The sequence below is a fragment of the Siphateles boraxobius genome, unplaced genomic scaffold (genome assembly GCF_051911475.1).
Source record: "Siphateles boraxobius isolate OS27281-9 unplaced genomic scaffold, OSU_SipBor_1 102, whole genome shotgun sequence".
NCBI classification, from domain to species: domain Eukaryota; kingdom Metazoa; phylum Chordata; class Actinopteri; order Cypriniformes; family Leuciscidae; genus Siphateles; species Siphateles boraxobius.
Genome location: NW_027508703.1, coordinates 1,360,001 through 1,377,500, shown reverse-complemented (window position 1 = coordinate 1,377,500; position 17,500 = coordinate 1,360,001). Strand labels below are relative to the sequence as shown.

At 46.6% G+C, this 17,500-nt stretch overlaps 2 protein-coding genes across 6 annotated transcripts in view; one reads left to right on the top strand and one right to left on the bottom strand.

Annotated features, from left to right (window-relative positions):
- zfc3h1 (zinc finger C3H1-type containing) overlaps window positions 1–4,007 on the bottom strand; it is a 67,471-nt gene extending 63,464 nt beyond the window's left edge. For both annotated transcript variants that reach the window (XM_077245539.1, XM_077245540.1), the window contains exons 1-3: window positions 3,506–4,007; window positions 2,358–2,780; window positions 783–859 (exon numbers count right to left, since the gene is read on the bottom strand). In XM_077245539.1, coding sequence (XP_077101654.1) covers window positions 783–859; window positions 2,358–2,780; window positions 3,506–3,848 — 843 coding nt within the window. In that variant the 5' untranslated portion in view covers window positions 3,849–4,007. The remainder of the gene's footprint in view (window positions 1–782; window positions 860–2,357; window positions 2,781–3,505) is intronic.
- A 426-nt stretch (window positions 4,008–4,433) lies between these two features.
- The window catches only part of znf276 (zinc finger protein 276), a 46,571-nt gene continuing 33,504 nt past the window's right edge, over window positions 4,434–17,500 (top strand). Inside the window, exons 1-3 of one of the 4 annotated variants that reach the window (XM_077245548.1) lie at window positions 4,434–4,815; window positions 12,251–12,521; window positions 13,224–13,270. In XM_077245548.1, coding sequence (XP_077101663.1) covers window positions 4,758–4,815; window positions 12,251–12,521; window positions 13,224–13,270 — 376 coding nt within the window. In that variant the 5' untranslated portion in view covers window positions 4,434–4,757. The remainder of the gene's footprint in view (window positions 4,816–12,250; window positions 12,522–13,223; window positions 13,271–17,500) is intronic. The other 3 variants (XM_077245547.1, XM_077245546.1, XM_077245549.1) reach the window with 3 other exon arrangements.

Here is a 17,500-nt window from a genome sequence, read left to right as displayed (position 1 = left end):
CTCAAGCTTGCAATTCCTAAAGTCCCCCAGTGGTGAAAATCACGCTTTTAAATGTTGTTAATGTGTCTACGTGGTGTTTTTAAAATGTAGTTTGAGAATTATTGACTACAGGGGGACTTTAAAACACATACAATTAGCTCAATCAGCATGAAGTCAAGACACTGAGGATGTTTAATTGCAAGCAGATTTTTGATATCTGGAAGGGTTTTGTCTATAAAATGACTGACTCACAGTAGACATGCATGTGATCGGCCTCCTAAAACACAAACACACACACACACACACAGCGGATGTCTCATCATGATCAGTCACTGTATGCAGAAGTTATCACACTTCCCATTTCCCTGTCCTCGCCATCAATTCATTTCAACACAACAGCCAAACAAGACACTTTTGCCTCAAACTCCTAATTACTGCTTATTAATAGTTAGTAAGGGCGGAATTAAGGGATGTAGAATATATTCATGCAGAATAAGGCATTAATATGAGCTTTATAAGTACTAATAAACAGCCAATATCCTAGTAATATGCAACTAGTTAATGGTGAGAATTGGACCCTAAAGTATTACCAATTTTAATAACCGGTCAATGTTTCACTTATTAGTTTGCGCACAACTGCTTTCCAGATTGTAAATATTGTTTAATATTCAGTTTTTGTGTTACATCTTAGACTCACTTAATCTCTATTTTGCTCTGTTTGTGGTGTTTCTGTGTGTGAGGTCAGTGTTTAGCATCAGTGTATAGATGTCCAGCGAGTTTCAGAGGTGTGTGTGTGTGTGTACCTTGGCTGGGCCGACTGGAGTCTCGTCAGGCACTGGTGAGATGTTGAGGTCTGGTTCACACTCCTCTTCCTTCACAGCTGGGAGAAAACAACAAAAGATGTTCCATACCTCAATATAATAATAATAACTAGAATGTACATTTCCTGAAGAAAATGTGAGTGGTGCTTGAAGTAGCAAAACTAGGCACTCGGTTGCTAGGGTGTGGTTACACAGTTACCATGGTGATATTTACAGACTGGTTTCTCCACCGAAACAAACGAGCCAACCTCCATGTCTGTACGATGTTCTGGTGCTGAGATATAGCTTATTCATGTGTTTGTATGGTTGCTAGGGTACTCTTTATGGTTACTAGGGTTTGCTTATACAGTTGATGGGTTGATATTTAAAGATTGTTTGCCAGTCTGAGTCAAAAAAGGCCAACTCTGTAATTCTACAACGTTCTGGTGCTGAGATTTTGCTTGTTAATGTTGTTTAATGATTGCTAGGGTCCTGTAACTGGTTGCTACGGCATGGCTATGTTGTTAGGTCAGTACATATTGGCCACTTCATAGGCCGAGTCAAATGAGCCCAACCCCAAGTTGAACTGACATTCTGATCCAAAGATACAATCTTACAAATTTTGTGCCAATGTTAAGCCTATGGGACTTTTTTTGGCAGATCTTTCGCCCGCCGGATGAACGTTCTACACCCGATCGCATAGAATAGACATAGCACACCTCTCCTCAATAAACCGGTCGATTTGACACCTCATTCATGGGTCTACGACAAACGGTGCGGGAGGAGTAGCGTGCCGAAGTTTAAGTATGAGCAATAACAATAGTGATGCCTTGCCTCTGGCAAGCACAGCGACACGCGTTATAATCTGAAGCCCACGCTCACCGGGGGTAAACAATCCTACCGTCTCCATTGAGAGTGTTTTGTTTTAAGTCATAAATGACGAGGAGGCAGCTACACACAACACTGTCTAAAAAGTGCTGTGTGACCAGGTGTACAGCAAACAAGCTAAACAAGCCAGGACTACGTTTTTATAAGCTGTCGACCACACAAAACGAGCGATAAAGGACACAGAAGTGGAAACATGAGAGAGCGTAACGCGTCGTATTACTCTGAGAACTAACTTACGCCACTGGAGGGAACGTGATCGGTGACAGGATAGCTTACAGAAATATAATGTATAAAACTGACATTTGGATATTTGACTTGACCTGTGACTAAATGTTAACTGCACACTTCGTGTATTTCAAGTGCATACTGAGTGTCAGGATCCCATGATTTACCCATTCATTCCAGCCTGTCTCCACTTTTGTGTCCTAAAACACTCGCTTTTTGGGGTCGACAGCTTATAAAAACTTATTCCTGGGTTTTTTAGCTTGTTTGCTGTACACTGGTAACATATCACAAAACACAGTCTAAAAGCTGCTAAGTCAGAAATGACAGTGAGGCAGCTTGTGGGAACGATGGAATTGTTCCCCCTGGTGTGGGCGTGGCCTAAATGCGCTCTGTCTTTCTAATAGAGGAGCGCGTGGGATTCTGTAGTGTAACTGAGAACTGTGAAATGCACAAGATTGTTGATACCGTGATCCTGTACGTCCTTCTGCTGATCGGCGTCGGGTGTGCTTGTGCTCAGAGCGTCTCTCTCGGGTCTCTCGGTGTTCACAGCGTCTCTCTCGGGTCTGGCGGTGTTGAGCTCTCTCTCAGTGTTGAGCGCGTCTCTCTCGGGTCTGGCGGTGTTGAGTGCATCTCTCTCAGCTGGCGTGAGCAGCTTCTGTCTGAGAGGCTTGAGGTTGAAGGCCTGAAACGCTTTCTTCTCCTCCTGCGGGGCCGCGGCGGGCTCCGGCTCCTCCTTCAGGGCCATGCGCTCCTCCCTGCGGATGACCTCCAGCTCCAGCTGGATCTGCTTGTACTTCAGGAGCAGCACCTCGAAGCTCTCGTCCACAGCCTGGGCCTTCGGGAAGCTGTTCCCCGTCCTCCTGGCCTGACTCCTGCCAGCCGGCTTCTCTGAGACAGCGTCAAGAAGCAGCACACACAGCTATACATATATATATAAAAGTGTGTATTTATATGCAAATATACATATATAAATAAATAATCGGCTTTATATCGGCCACCCTACTCTCTAAGATATCAGCATCGGCCTTTTAAAAACCATAATCGGTCGACCACTACTCATAATTGTTGATTATTCTCTTGAAATTGTAATTGCGATTATCACAATTTACATTGAATGATGTCTTGAATAGCTTTATGCCATCGTTTGAATCGACCGCATGCAATAGTGTTATATCAAAATAAACTAGCTGAAAACATTGGTGGGACATTGGAGGAATATAAAAGTGTAAACAATAAACGTAAATATAGCAGTCATATCATGACAGCACATTATTGTGGTATCAGATTATATTTCGTAACACTTAATTTTACAGTGTCCTTGTTACGTTACATGTACTTACCATAGTTATAACAGTAAATTATGCATAAAGGCAACTAACCCTCAACAAAACTTATAATCCTATCCCTATAGTAAGTACATGTAGTTGCTTAATATTACTCAGTTCTTACATTTATAATTACATTGTAACAATGACACCTTATAATAAAGCGTAACCCTAATATTTCACATCGCGGTTATACCGTGTACCGTGATATTCTCCCACAGTGTTACCGTGGTACTTCAATGTTACTGTGGTTGTTCAACTCGAGTGTTACGGCTGATGTAAGGATACGCTTCCTCCCGGGAGACTCGATCCTGCAGCCGCGGTTCTCCGTCCAGTCGTGGGTCCATTCGCGGTACCTGAAGCGGCCCAACGCGCCGTGACTGCGCTCCCAGAAGCCGGACCGCGGCGTTGCGTCGAAGGGGAAGGGCGGGTGAGCGGCTCTCAGCGGCAGCGGGGCGTTATTGTTGAGCCCCGGTCCCGGTAAACGCGCTCTCTTGTTCATCGGGGGCCGGTTGGGCCGGGCGCGTCGCGGAGGCCTCACGTTCTGCCTCTGCGGCTCGTCGTCGAATATTTCTCCGTCCTCCAGCTCGCCCTCCTCTTTAGGAGACGCGCCGCTCGAGTTGACCTCCATTATTGATCCTGTCGGAGATTTAGACGCGTTTACTTATGATTCATGCTGATAACTGGGATTGAATTCTTCGCATCGCGCTACAGAAGAGTCACACGCTCGAGTAAGCAGCTCTCAGCGGAATCACACTCATCAGCTCCACTTCCGAGTCTCGCGAGACTTCACGCATTTCCCGTGGGAGTGGGGAAATGTTGAGGTTTGTTGAGTCGACGTAAAGTGAGATCAGAGCCCGTTTACCCATATTAGACATTCTCTGGTGAGATAGTGATGCATTTATTTTCACACTGCTCTCAATGTAAGGAAACTTTTACTAGATTTATAATAAATTTATAAATTATAAATCGTAAGTATTTATACGTAATTACTTTTCGTTAGTAGATTTGGTTTTACTAATATTCCCTCAAATAAAAGGAAAGAATACTATTAATTTTATGTTTTGCTAAATTCATATTCATACATTTAAATACAGTTTTTTATTATTGAAAAAGAAAAAATATAAATGCTTTATTTGAACATTCAGTACAGTGTGAAACAACTAAATAATAACACAACAATAATTATTAAGAAAAAATATATATATCAACGTGTAGTTGATATAAAAAATATAAAGAAATATAAAGATAGTAAAAGAAAACACCCGGCCGTTAGCGGTGCTGTGGCACTGCTCTGCTAAGTGTCGTCACATCCGCTACTCCTGTTGACAGACAGCAGAGCGCTTCCGGTCGTGTCTTGCACCGTCGTGTTTTCATTAAATATTTGATCATATCATATGTATACGCTTATAAATTATATTGATTGGGGAAGATTGTACATAAGTTCCGCTTGCAGAGCGCGCGGTGAACCGCCGATGAGATGATTGACGTGTGTGATTCATAAAGAGATCAGATATTGATGAAGTATTGATGAGTGAAGATGATGAAGAGGAGGAGCAGAGCGAGTAAACGCGCGAGGACTGATGAAGATGACGCGGGTGAGAGGATGCTCATTTATCCATTCATTCTGACAGGTTTTAGGAGCTTCGGTTTGAATGATAGGATTTTAAGTGTCTGTCTCGTATTCTCAGGGTTGCCAGGTCTGTGTAAAACCAGTCAAACCTGCCAATGACCCTAACCAAACATCAGAACCCATTCCCATGAATAACACACACGTTACAGCTGCTGTAATGGGTCATACTTATATCAACTTATACACAGTAGCCTAGTAACCATAAACAGTAAGTTTTCCCTCTCAAAAAGCATAATCTAGCATAGTTTTATCATTGGTGGAATTAATGTAAAATATTTCAGTACAATTATTTTAGTCAAATACAATTTATGCAACATATCGAACCTTTAACCTGTGGACCTGGCAACCCAGGGCTGCTCATAACTCGATTAATCTATCAGTTGGGTTTCGATTAATCAAAAGATTTTTTACAAAAAGATGAATATGATAGTTGATTAACCCTTTGGCACTGTTTGTTTTTAGTGTTTTATTCAATCATATCTCATAAAAATACCTCCTTTTGGTTATTTTGATGTTTTCATTTACTATTTATTTTATTTTTATTTGTAAAGTATCAAAGAGTTAAAAGGTATTGATCAGCAGTGCAATTGTTCAGTCTAAAAATGGCTCATGCCGATTAGAATTGGAAAATAATATTTCAGTTTTTCTTAAGGAAAAATCTCTCAACAAATGCAGTAAGAAATTATTCATGAACCCTGTAATTACATTAGTGTAATACTAAACCAACAACAGAACCCAAACTATTATTCAACTGCTAATATTTCTGATATAATAAAACAGTTCAATAAAGTTGATACAAACATTTAAATGCACATACGGTAGTTTTTCATAAAAACTTGACTTTTATTCAAATATACACAAAAAATGAACAGGTACAGAAAATTTTTCTCCGATGCATTTTTGTTGTTTGTTTAAGGTTATTTTCTTCACCTTGTACATTTTTTATTTCATTTCAATTAATTTATTGTAATTCATTTTTAAGTTTACATTTAACCTCCAGAGTTAAGAGAGTTAGCGCCGCCTCCTGGCTCAGGATGAGCACGGGCTTCTGTCGCCTGTGTCTGTCTGATAATGCTCCGACCTTTGACCTCTGCTCTCTCACAGGCAGGATGAGCACGGGCTTCTGTCGCCTGTGTCTGTCTGATAATGCTCCGACCTTTGACCTCTGCTCTCTCACAGGCAGGATGAGCACGGGCTTCTGTCGCCTGTGTCTGTCTGATAATGCTCTGACCTTTGACCTCTGCCCTCTCACAGGCAGGATGAGCACGGGCTTCTGTCGCCTGTGTCTGTCTGATAATGCTCTGACCTTTGACCTCTGCTCTCTCACAGGCAGGATGAGCACGGGCTTCTGTCGCCTGTGTCTGTCTGATAATGCTCCGACCTTTGACCTCTGCTCTCTCGCAGGCAGGATGAGCACGGGCTTCTGTCGCCTGTGTCTGTCTGATAATGCTCCGACCTTTGACCTCTGCTCTCTCGCAGGCAGGATGAGCACGGGCTTCTGTCGCCTGTGTCTGTCTGATAATGCTCCGACCTTTGACCTCTGCTCTCTCACAGGCAGGATGAGCACGGGCTTCTGTCGCCTGTGTCTGTCTGATAATGCTCTGACCTTTGACCTCTGCTCTCTCGCAGGCAGGATGAGCACGGGCCTCTGTCGCCTGTGTCTGTCTGATAATGCTCTGACCTTTGACCTCTGCTCTCTCACAGGCAGGATGAGCACGGGCTTCTGTCGCCTGTGTCTGTCTGATAATGCTCTGACCTTTGACCTCTGCTCTCTCACAGGCAGGATGAGCACGGGCTTCTGTCGCCTGTGTCTGTCTGATAATGCTCTGACCTTTGACCTCTGCTCTCTCACAGGCAGGATGAGCACGGGCTTCTGTCGCCTGTGTCTGTCTGATAATGCTCTGACCTTTGACCTCTGCTCTCTCACAGGCAGGATGAGCACGGGCTTCTGTCGCCTGTCTGTCTGATAATGCTCCGACCTTTGACCTCTGCTCTCTCGCAGGCAGGATGAGCACGGGCTTCTGTCGCCTGTGTCTGTCTGATAATGCTCTGACCTTTGACCTCTGCTCTCTCACAGGCAGGATGAGCACGGGCTTCTGTCGCCTGTGTCTGTCTGATAATGCTCTGACCTTTGACCTCTGCCCTCTCACAGGCAGGATGAGCACGGGCTTCTGTCGCCTGTGTCTGTCTGATAATGCTCTGACCTTTGACCTCTGCTCTCTCACAGGCAGGATGAGCACGGGCTTCTGTCGCCTGTGTCTGTCTGATAATGCTCTGACCTTTGACCTCTGCCCTCTCACAGGCAGGATGAGCACGGGCTTCTGTCGCCTGTGTCTGTCTGATAATGCTCTGACCTTTGACCTCTGCACTCTCACAGGCAGGATGAGCACGGGCTTCTGTCGCCTGTGTCTGTCTGATAATGCTCTGACCTTTGACCTCTGCTCTCTCACAGGCAGGATGAGCACGGGCTTCTGTCGCCTGTGTCTGTCTGATAATGCTCTGACCTTTGACCTCTGCCCTCTCACAGGCAGGATGAGCACGGGCTTCTGTCGCCTGTGTCTGTCTGATAATGCTCTGACCTTTGACCTCTGCCCTCTCACAGGCAGGATGAGCACAGGCTTCTGTCGCCTGTGTCTGTCTGATAATGCTCTGACCTTTGACCTCTGCCCTCTCACAGGCAGGATGAGCACGGGCTTCTGTCGCCTGTGTCTGTCTGATAATGCTCTGACCTTTGACCTCTGCTCTCTCACAGGCAGGATGAGCACGGGCTTCTGTCGCCTGTGTCTGTCTGATAATGCTCTGACCTTTGACCTCTGCTCTCTCACAGGCAGGATGAGCACGGGCTTCTGTCGCCTGTGTCTGTCTGATAATGCTCCGACCTTTGACCTCTGCCCTCTCACAGGCAGGATGAGCACGGGCTTCTGTCGCCTGTGTCTGTCTGATAATGCTCTGACCTTTGACCTCTGCTCTCTCACAGGCAGGATGAGCACGGGCTTCTGTCGCCTGTGTCTGTCTGATAATGCTCTGACCTTTGACCTCTGCTCTCTCACAGGCAGGATGAGCACGGGTTTCTGTCGCCTGTGTCTGTCTGATAATGCTCCGACCTTTGACCTCTGCCCTCTCACAGGCAGGATGAGCACGGGCTTCTGTCGCCTGTGTCTGTCTGATAATGCTCTGACCTTTGACCTCTGCTCTCTCACAGGCAGGATGAGCACGGGCTTCTGTCGCCTGTGTCTGTCTGATAATGCTCCGACCTTTGACCTCTGCTCTCTCACAGGCAGGATGAGCACGGGCTTCTGTCGCCTGTGTCTGTCTGATAATGCTCTGACCTTTGACCTCTGCTCTCTCACAGGCAGGATGAGCACGGGCTTCTGTCGCCTGTGTCTGTCTGATAATGCTCCGACCTTTGACCTCTGCCCTCTCACAGGCAGGATGAGCACGGGCTTCTGTCGCCTGTGTCTGTCTGATAATTCTCTGACCTTTGACCTCTGCTCTCTCACAGGCAGGATGAGCACGGGCTTCTGTTGCCTGTGTCTGTCTGATAATGCTCCGACCTTTGACCTCTGCACTCTCACAGACAGGATGAGCACGGGCTTCTGTCGCCTGTGTCTGTCTGATAATGCTCTGACCTTTGACCTCTGCTCTCTCACAGGCAGGATGAGCACGGGCTTCTGTCGCCTGTGTCTGTCTGATAATGCTCTGACCTTTGACCTCTGCTCTCTCACAGGCAGGATGAGCACGGGCTTCTGTTGCCTGTGTCTGTCTGATAATGCTCCGACCTTTGACCTCTGCACTCTCACAGACAGGATGAGCACGGGCTTCTGTCGCCTGTGTCTGTCTGATAATGCTCCGACCTTTGACCTCTGCTCTCTCACAGGCAGGATGAGCACGGGCTTCTGTCGCCTGTGTCTGTCTGATAATGCTCTGACCTTTGACCTCTGCCCTCTCACAGGCAGGATGAGCACGGGCTTCTGTCGCCTGTGTCTGTCTGATAATGCTCCGACCTTTGACCTCTGCCCTCTCACAGGCAGGATGAGCACGGGCTTCTGTCGCCTGTGTCTGTCTGATAATGCTCTGACCTTTGACCTCTGCTCTCTCACAGGCAGGATGAGCACGGGCTTCTGTCGCCTGTGTCTGTCTGATAATGCTCTGACCTTTGACCTCTGCTCTCTCACAGGCAGGATGAGCACGGGCTTCTGTCGCCTGTCTGTCTGATAATGCTCTGACCTTTGACCTCTGCCCTCTCACAGGCAGGATGAGCACGGGCTTCTGTCGCCTGTGTCTGTCTGATAATGCTCTGACCTTTGACCTCTGCTCTCTCACAGGCAGGATGAGCACGGGCTTCTGTCGCCTGTGTCTGTCTGATAATGCTCCGACCTTTGACCTCTGCCCTCTCACAGGCAGGATGAGCACGGGCTTCTGTCGCCTGTGTCTGTCTGATAATGCTCTGACCTTTGACCTCTGCTCTCTCGCAGGCAGGATGAGCACGGGCTTCTGTCGCCTGTGTCTGTCTGATAATGCTCTGACCTTTGACCTCTGCTCTCTCACAGGCAGGATGAGCACGGGCTTCTGTCGCCTGTGTCTGTCTGATAATGCTCCGACCTTTGACCTCTGCCCTCTCACAGGCAGGATAAGCACGGGCTTCTGTCGCCTGTGTCTGTCTGATAATGCTCTGACCTTTGACCTCTGCTCTCTCACAGGCAGGATGAGCACGGGCTTCTGTCGCCTGTGTCTGTCTGATAATGCTCTGACCTTTGACCTCTGCCCTCTCACAGGCAGGATGAGCACGGGCTTCTGTCGCCTGTGTCTGTCTGATAATGCTCTGACCTTTGACCTCTGCTCTCTCACAGGCAGGATGAGCACGGGCTTCTGTCGCCTGTGTCTGTCTGATAATGCTCTGACCTTTGACCTCTGCTCTCTCACAGGCAGGATGAGCACGGGCTTCTGTCGCCTGTGTCTGTCTGATAATGCTCCGACCTTTGACCTCTGCCCTCTCACAGGCAGGATGAGCACGGGCTTCTGTCGCCTGTGTCTGTCTGATAATGCTCTGACCTTTGACCTCTGCTCTCTCACAGGCAGGATGAGCACGGGCTTCTGTCGCCTGTGTCTGTCTGATAATGCTCTGACCTTTGACCTCTGCTCTCTCACAGGCAGGATGAGCACGGGCTTCTGTCGCCTGTGTCTGTCTGATAATGCTCCGACCTTTGACCTCTGCTCTCTCACAGGCAGGATGAGCACGGGCTTCTGTCGCCTGTGTCTGTCTGATAATGCTCTGACCTTTGACCTCTGCTCTCTCACAGGCAGGATGAGCACGGGCTTCTGTCGCCTGTGTCTGTCTGATAATGCTCCGACCTTTGACCTCTGCCCTCTCACAGGCAGGATGAGCACGGGCTTCTGTCGCCTGTGTCTGTCTGATAATTCTCTGACCTTTGACCTCTGCTCTCTCACAGGCAGGATGAGCACGGGCTTCTGTTGCCTGTGTCTGTCTGATAATGCTCTGACCTTTGACCTCTGCTCTCTCACAGGCAGGATGAGCACGGGCTTCTGTTGCCTGTGTCTGTCTGATAATGCTCTGACCTTTGACCTCTGCCCTCTCACAGGCAGGATGAGCACGGGCTTCTGTCGCCTGTGTCTGTCTGATAATGCTCTGACCTTTGACCTCTGCTCTCTCACAGGCAGGATGAGCACGGGCTTCTGTCGCCTGTGTCTGTCTGATAATGCTCCGACCTTTGACCTCTGCCCTCTCACAGGCAGGATGAGCACGGGCTTCTGTCGCCTGTGTCTGTCTGATAATGCTCCGACCTTTGACCTCTGCACTCTCACAGACAGGATGAGCACGGGCTTCTGTCGCCTGTGTCTGTCTGATAATGCTCTGACCTTTGACCTCTGCTCTCTCACAGGCAGGATGAGCACGGGCTTCTGTCGCCTGTGTCTGTCTGATAATGCTCTGACCTTTGACCTCTGCTCTCTCACAGGCAGGATGAGCACGGGCTTCTGTTGCCTGTGTCTGTCTGATAATGCTCCGACCTTTGACCTCTGCACTCTCACAGACAGGATGAGCACGGGCTTCTGTCGCCTGTGTCTGTCTGATAATGCTCCGACCTTTGACCTCTGCTCTCTCACAGGCAGGATGAGCACGGGCTTCTGTCGCCTGTGTCTGTCTGATAATGCTCTGACCTTTGACCTCTGCTCTCTCACAGGCAGGATGAGCACGGGCTTCTGTCGCCTGTGTCTGTCTGATAATGCTCCGACCTTTGACCTCTGCCCTCTCACAGGCAGGATAAGCACGGGCTTCTGTCGCCTGTGTCTGTCTGATAATGCTCTGACCTTTGACCTCTGCTCTCTCACAGGCAGGATGAGCACGGGCTTCTGTCGCCTGTGTCTGTCTGATAATGCTCCGACCTTTGACCTCTGCCCTCTCACAGGCAGGATGAGCACGGGCTTCTGTCGCCTGTGTCTGTCTGATAATACTCTGACCTTTGACCTCTGCTCTCTCACAGGCAGGATGAGCACGGGCTTCTGTCGCCTGTGTCTGTCTGATAATGCTCTGACCTTTGACCTCTGCCCTCTCACAGGCAGGATGAGCACGGGCTTCTGTTGCCTGTGTCTGTCTGATAATGCTCTGACCTTTGACCTCTGCTCTCTCACAGGCAGGATGAGCACGGGCTTCTGTCGCCTGTGTCTGTCTGATAATGCTCCGACCTTTGACCTCTGCCCTCTCACAGGCAGGATGAGCACGGGCTTCTGTTGCCTGTGTCTGTCTGATAATGCTCTGACCTTTGACCTCTGCTCTCTCACAGGCAGGATGAGCACGGGCTTCTGTCGCCTGTGTCTGTCTGATAATGCTCTGACCTTTGACCTCTGCCCTCTCACAGGCAGGATGAGCACGGGCTTCTGTCGCCTGTGTCTGTCTGATAATGCTCTGACCTTTGACCTCTGCTCTCTCACAGGCAGGATGAGCACGGGCTTCTGTCGCCTGTGTCTGTCTGATAATGCTCTGACCTTTGACCTCTGCTCTCTCACAGGCAGGATGAGCACGGGCTTCTGTCGCCTGTGTCTGTCTGATAATGCTCCGACCTTTGACCTCTGCCCTCTCACAGGCAGGATGAGCACGGGCTTCTGTCGCCTGTGTCTGTCTGATAATGCTCTGACCTTTGACCTCTGCTCTCTCACAGGCAGGATGAGCACGGGCTTCTGTCGCCTGTGTCTGTCTGATAATGCTCTGACCTTTGACCTCTGCCCTCTCACAGGCAGGACGAGTACGGGCTTCTGTCGCCTGTGTCTGTCTGATAATGCTCTGACCTTTGACCTCTGCTCTCTCACAGGCAGGATGAGCACGGGCTTCTGTCGCCTGTGTCTGTCTGATAATGCTCTGACCTTTGACCTCTGCCCTCTCACAGGCAGGATGAGTACGGGCTTCTGTCGCCTGTGTCACGGGAAGTTCTCGACGCGGCGTCTGCGTCAGGCGTTTGCGCAGCTGCAGGGCGAGGCGTGTGGTGTGTATCCACTCTTCTGCTCAGACTTCCAGCAGCTGCTGGGAATCCCCATGGATCGAGACCCGGCTCTGTCCCAGTTCATCTGCAACACCTGCCACGCCCAGTTCTACAAGTGCCACAGCATCCTCCTGGACTTCAGGAACAGAGTCAACCTGACGCCCCTCGCCAGAGACAGGTGACCTCCACACACACACACACACACACACACACACACACACACACACACACGTCTCCAGCTTCACCAATATACTCATATCCAAATGTGCATTGCTGTGCCGGTGTGTACACCAGCTGTAACGATGAGTGTATTAGCGTGACCCCAGCGGACGGTATCATTCTGTTGATCATGAGCTCACGCTGCAGTTGTGTCGCCTGCCGCTTTAAATGCTCTGCTCTTTAAAGCAGGATGGATTCTGATTGGCTCAATGTTTTTATCGTTCATTAGTTGGAAAACATCGCTCTGAAAGTGATTCCAGCGATATTGTTCCTCTGTGCTGTTATGTTTATAGTAGTGCTGTTAACTAGTGTATATTACATTTAGAACGGTTTCCAGAACTATATCTTGTGGTCATAGTCGTGAACGGGCCTTAATGCAGCGTTTGTTTTATTTTTTACGTTTGTTTTGATACGCGTTAGATTCTCATTACTGTAATATACGAGCAGAACATCTAACATTTAAATCAGCACAAATTAAAGACTCTGCACCAAATACAACCATAATACATAAATAACTTTATTGTAAAGGGTTTTTTTCACATTTGTAGTACTTTTGTGTAATTACAGTAATCAAAATTGATGATTGTAATTGATTGTGGACAGTGATGTTGTGCGTGAGGAATTGATCGGACGGTTGTGGTTTGTGTGTTGTGTTCTTCAGGAGCAGCGCTGACCGCTCGTCCCCACAGGAAGACATGGCTTTATTCCGTAAGTATACAGATGTGTGTGTGTAAAGGCCCGTACACACCGGGACGAATATCGGCGTGCGTTATTCGCCAGCGTTTTTCAACGCGTTTTTTGTGTTCATACCCAAGCGATTTTCGCTGACGATGAGCCGAGTGAACATGCAAATTCATTCGCTGACATTAGATGGCGCTTAATGTAAAACAGAAATAAAAGTTACAAGCCTATGTACATGAAAGACAATTAAGTGAAATGAAACTCACCATCAAGGCCCATTTGCTCTGCAATACTACTCCATAACAGTTCTCTTTTATCAATATTTTTGTAGTCGCTGTCGCGTTTGTCATACAGTTCCTTTTGTTCCGACACCAACGAGACCAGCAGCTCTACATTTATCTCGGCTTGCATCTTCCTCGTCTTCTTCCCGCCGGCAGTGTGTAGACGCCATAGATGTCTATGGTAGACGTTACTTGGCGTATATCTTCTTCGCCGTTATGTATGTGTGCTCGGCAAGACTGTAACAGAATGAAATATCTGTAACAGTTAATTTGTAGTGTAAGAATGGAATGGTGTAGAAACACTACAAGCCATTAGAGGGCGCTATATAGGCTCACCTGTTTGGCATATAAGGAAAAAGCTGACATTAAGGTTGTACTCACACTAGGCACGGTTGCCATGAACCGGGCCCGAGAACGATTGTCCCCCCTCCCCACTCCCCCTCTGGCCTGCACTCACATAGGGTTTCAGCATTCGTGCCGGAGCACGCTTACGTCATTATGGTGCGACGGTTTCGGGATAAACAAGAAGAGCGGCGCTCTCTGAACACAATGACGTCCATCGCTCTGTTTTCTTTTTGGATAATTTTGTGTCGTTTGGTCCACGGTGGTCCACAGCCCTCTCACAGCCTGTTGTTAAACAGATGTGTCGCCTTAGTGGCGCGAAAATTTTCACGTAATCGGGCTGCTCGTATAAGGAGGTTTGCAAGGTACCAGCTGAAGTGCAGCAAGGACTTTGCAGCTTTGATTACGGACTACAGTTCCCGTACATCACGCGTCCTGTTCCGTGCTCCAGCACGGTTAGCGCTCACACTGCATGCGAACCGCGCCCGAGTCCAACTGAACCGTGCTCTGGCCCACCTCTTCCAAGCGGGCCAGGGCCGGCTAATCGAGCCGCGCCCGGGCACTGTTCGGAGCACTCCACTAGTCAAACGAACCGCGCTTTGGTGGTCAAACGCACTCGGGCACGGTTCAAACTGGCTAGTGTGAGTACACCCTAAGAAGTAAGTCAGTTTGGGTAGTGGGAGCTTATGTTTCTTGATGGCTACCTCAAAAAAGTGACTCATTGAGAAACCTTGGGGTTTTAAGCTCAATCCGAAATGGACAATGCTAAAGAAGAGAGAAGTATTTCAACGCACTCAATGTTTTTTCTCATAGCATCAAATTTCAACGCACTCAATGTTTTCATCAAGTTACGTAACTTCTTTTTTTTTCATGGGACAGAACTTCATCTCAGATAAGAACCATAAGATTATTTGTTTTTTTGTGTGGGAAATGAAAGACAATGATTGATTTTTTTTAGTCTTTCATTTGAATAATTATTAGAAAGCGCCAGCATTGGGGGAATAAAACCTAAAAAAATCAAAAGTCGGTAAAATGTTTGCTTAAGTTCATTAAACAGTTTTGATCTATCTGATAAACCCTCATTAGTAGCTAAATCAGAAAAACAAAAAGAGAAAAGTTACAAAATGGCGCCCGAACAGGGACAATACTAAGAGATATTTGAACCTAGAGGGGGTAATATTACATAATTAAAAGAAAAGGATCAAGTAAACGAACTTGCAGCAAACTTAATAGTCTAAAAATGGATAGGGGTGAGATTTTGTCCGTCGAGGATTTCTCCGATGAAGCATTCATTCGGAGGAGAGAGCCAGTGAATGAAATGATTGACACTTTTAGTGGACTTTATATCGATTCAGAAGAAGAAAAAGAAAAATTAGCAATACAAGATCAGCATGACGATCCAGACGAATATACTGCAATTCCACCTCCACCACCGGTTGTATTTGAGGAGCAGCAGGTGTATTCAAATGGAAGGGTAACAGAGCGACGTTTAACCGACATTGAAGAACACCTTACTGACATCGAACATAGGGTGAGTGATTGTGTAATTAACAACACAGTGGTAGATATGATGAAACAACTTGAAGATAGAATTAACTACCGTATCCAAAGAGAAAATGATCGAATTAAAGCACAAATGGACAGTAGGATAGTTGATTTAGGTCAGAGCATGGTGGATTGTCTAAAAAGGAGAGCTAAACAACTAGATCAGAGGATTCAAGCTCTAAATCCACTTTCCTCTACTCCCATTCCTGCGACTATGGTCAGTCATCATAAAAATGCAAAGAAAGAAAGCACTCAAAAACAAGCTTACTCGAGTCAACAATATATGTCTCTGCCTACAATACCAGCACCATACAATCCGCCGGTTAAATTAGAGTTTCCCAGTTACACCAATGCAAGTGTGGATGATCCAGTTGGATTTATCGAAAGAGTTGAGGAGTATGTTAATCTTCGCCCCTTGCCTGATAAAGAACTACTGGCGTCACTCGCTGTGGTACTAAAAGGTACAGCAAAAGACTGGTGGAGTGCTGAAAAAAAGAACGTAGGTAGATGGAAAAGCTTTAAGGACAAGTTTTTGTTTGCATTTTTAAATGAGGATTTTAAAGAAGTGGCTGCACAAAGACTCATAAATAGGAGACAACAAAACAAAGAGAGTATTCGGGATTTTGCTTACCACTATAGAGCCCTTTGTATGAGAAACAATCCAAAAATGACTGAAACAGAGTTCGTGAATGCAATTCTCAGAAACTGCAACCCAAGATTAGCCAGTTTGCTGAGAAGCTCTGCAAACACAGTCGATGAATTAGTTCGTTTGGGGACACAGATTGAGAAGGATTGGATGGGAGCTAAAAACCACTGGAGTTTAGTTAATAGTGAGGAGCAAAAGAAAAGAATGCCAGCAGCAGGGTCAAAAAGAGAACATCAACTGATGCTGGTAGATCAACATAACACCAGCAAAGGATACAGAGCTCTTCAACTACTTGTGACCATCAATCACACTAACATTGATGCTATAATTGATACCAGAAGCACTTTTTCGATTGTCCAGAAAAAGATCTGGAAGGAACTGAGCAAGAAAGGAAGTGATCAGTTTTATACAAGCAATCAGAACTTTATTTTAGCAAATGGACAATGTCAAAAAGCTATCGGAAAGGTGAGATGGATATGTGAGATCAAAGAAGAAAAGTTTGAAATGGATTTTTTTGTGATGGAAGATAAGGATTTAGCAGTGTCAGTAATCCTGGGCCTTGACTTTTTGAAAAAATCTAAAATGGTTTTGGATTTTAATACCTTTAACTTTCATTTGCCTGAGGTAACACAAAATAAATGGACATTGCCTTTTTCTTTCCATGATGAACCATCCACCAACCATTTTTACATGGCGATCCTGGATACAGAAGAAGATCCTGCCATAAGTGAAGAGGAACATCATCTCATTTCTGAAGCATCAAAGCATGCTGAAACAACTCCTGAGATACAAGCACAGCTAAAAGACCTGATGGTACAATGGCCAACGGTATGTACACAAAGTCTAGGCCGAACCAGCATTATTCGACATCAGATCATCACAACTGACCAGCAACCGGTAAGAAAAACGCCATACAAAGTCTCTGCTTATAAGAATGATTTTATAGAAGGTCAAGTGAAAGAATTGCTTGAAAAAAAATCATTCAGCCTTCTACCTCTCCGCGGGCATCACCAGTAGTTGTGGTAGACAAGAAGGATGGGAGCAAGAGACTATGTGTAGATTACAGAGGGTTGAATGCAAAGACTCACTTAGATGCATATCCTATGCCGCAAATTGTTGATATAATGGAATCACTGAATGGAGCCAAAGTTTTCAGTACTTTGGACCTTAAAAGTGGGTATTGGCAGATGGAGATGGACGAGTCCAGTGTTGAAAAAACAGCATTTTGCACATCTTCAGGATTATATGATTTTTGTGTCTACCTTTCGGTCTTAAAAACTCGGCCGCGTCTTTTCAGAGGCTTATGGAACAGGTGCTAAGAGAGCACAAAATCAAATTCTGCCTGGTCTACATTGATGATATTGTGGTTTACTCTCCTTCTATTTCAACCCACATTCAACATCTCCAGAAGGTGTTTACTTGTCTTCAAAAGGCTGGTTTGTC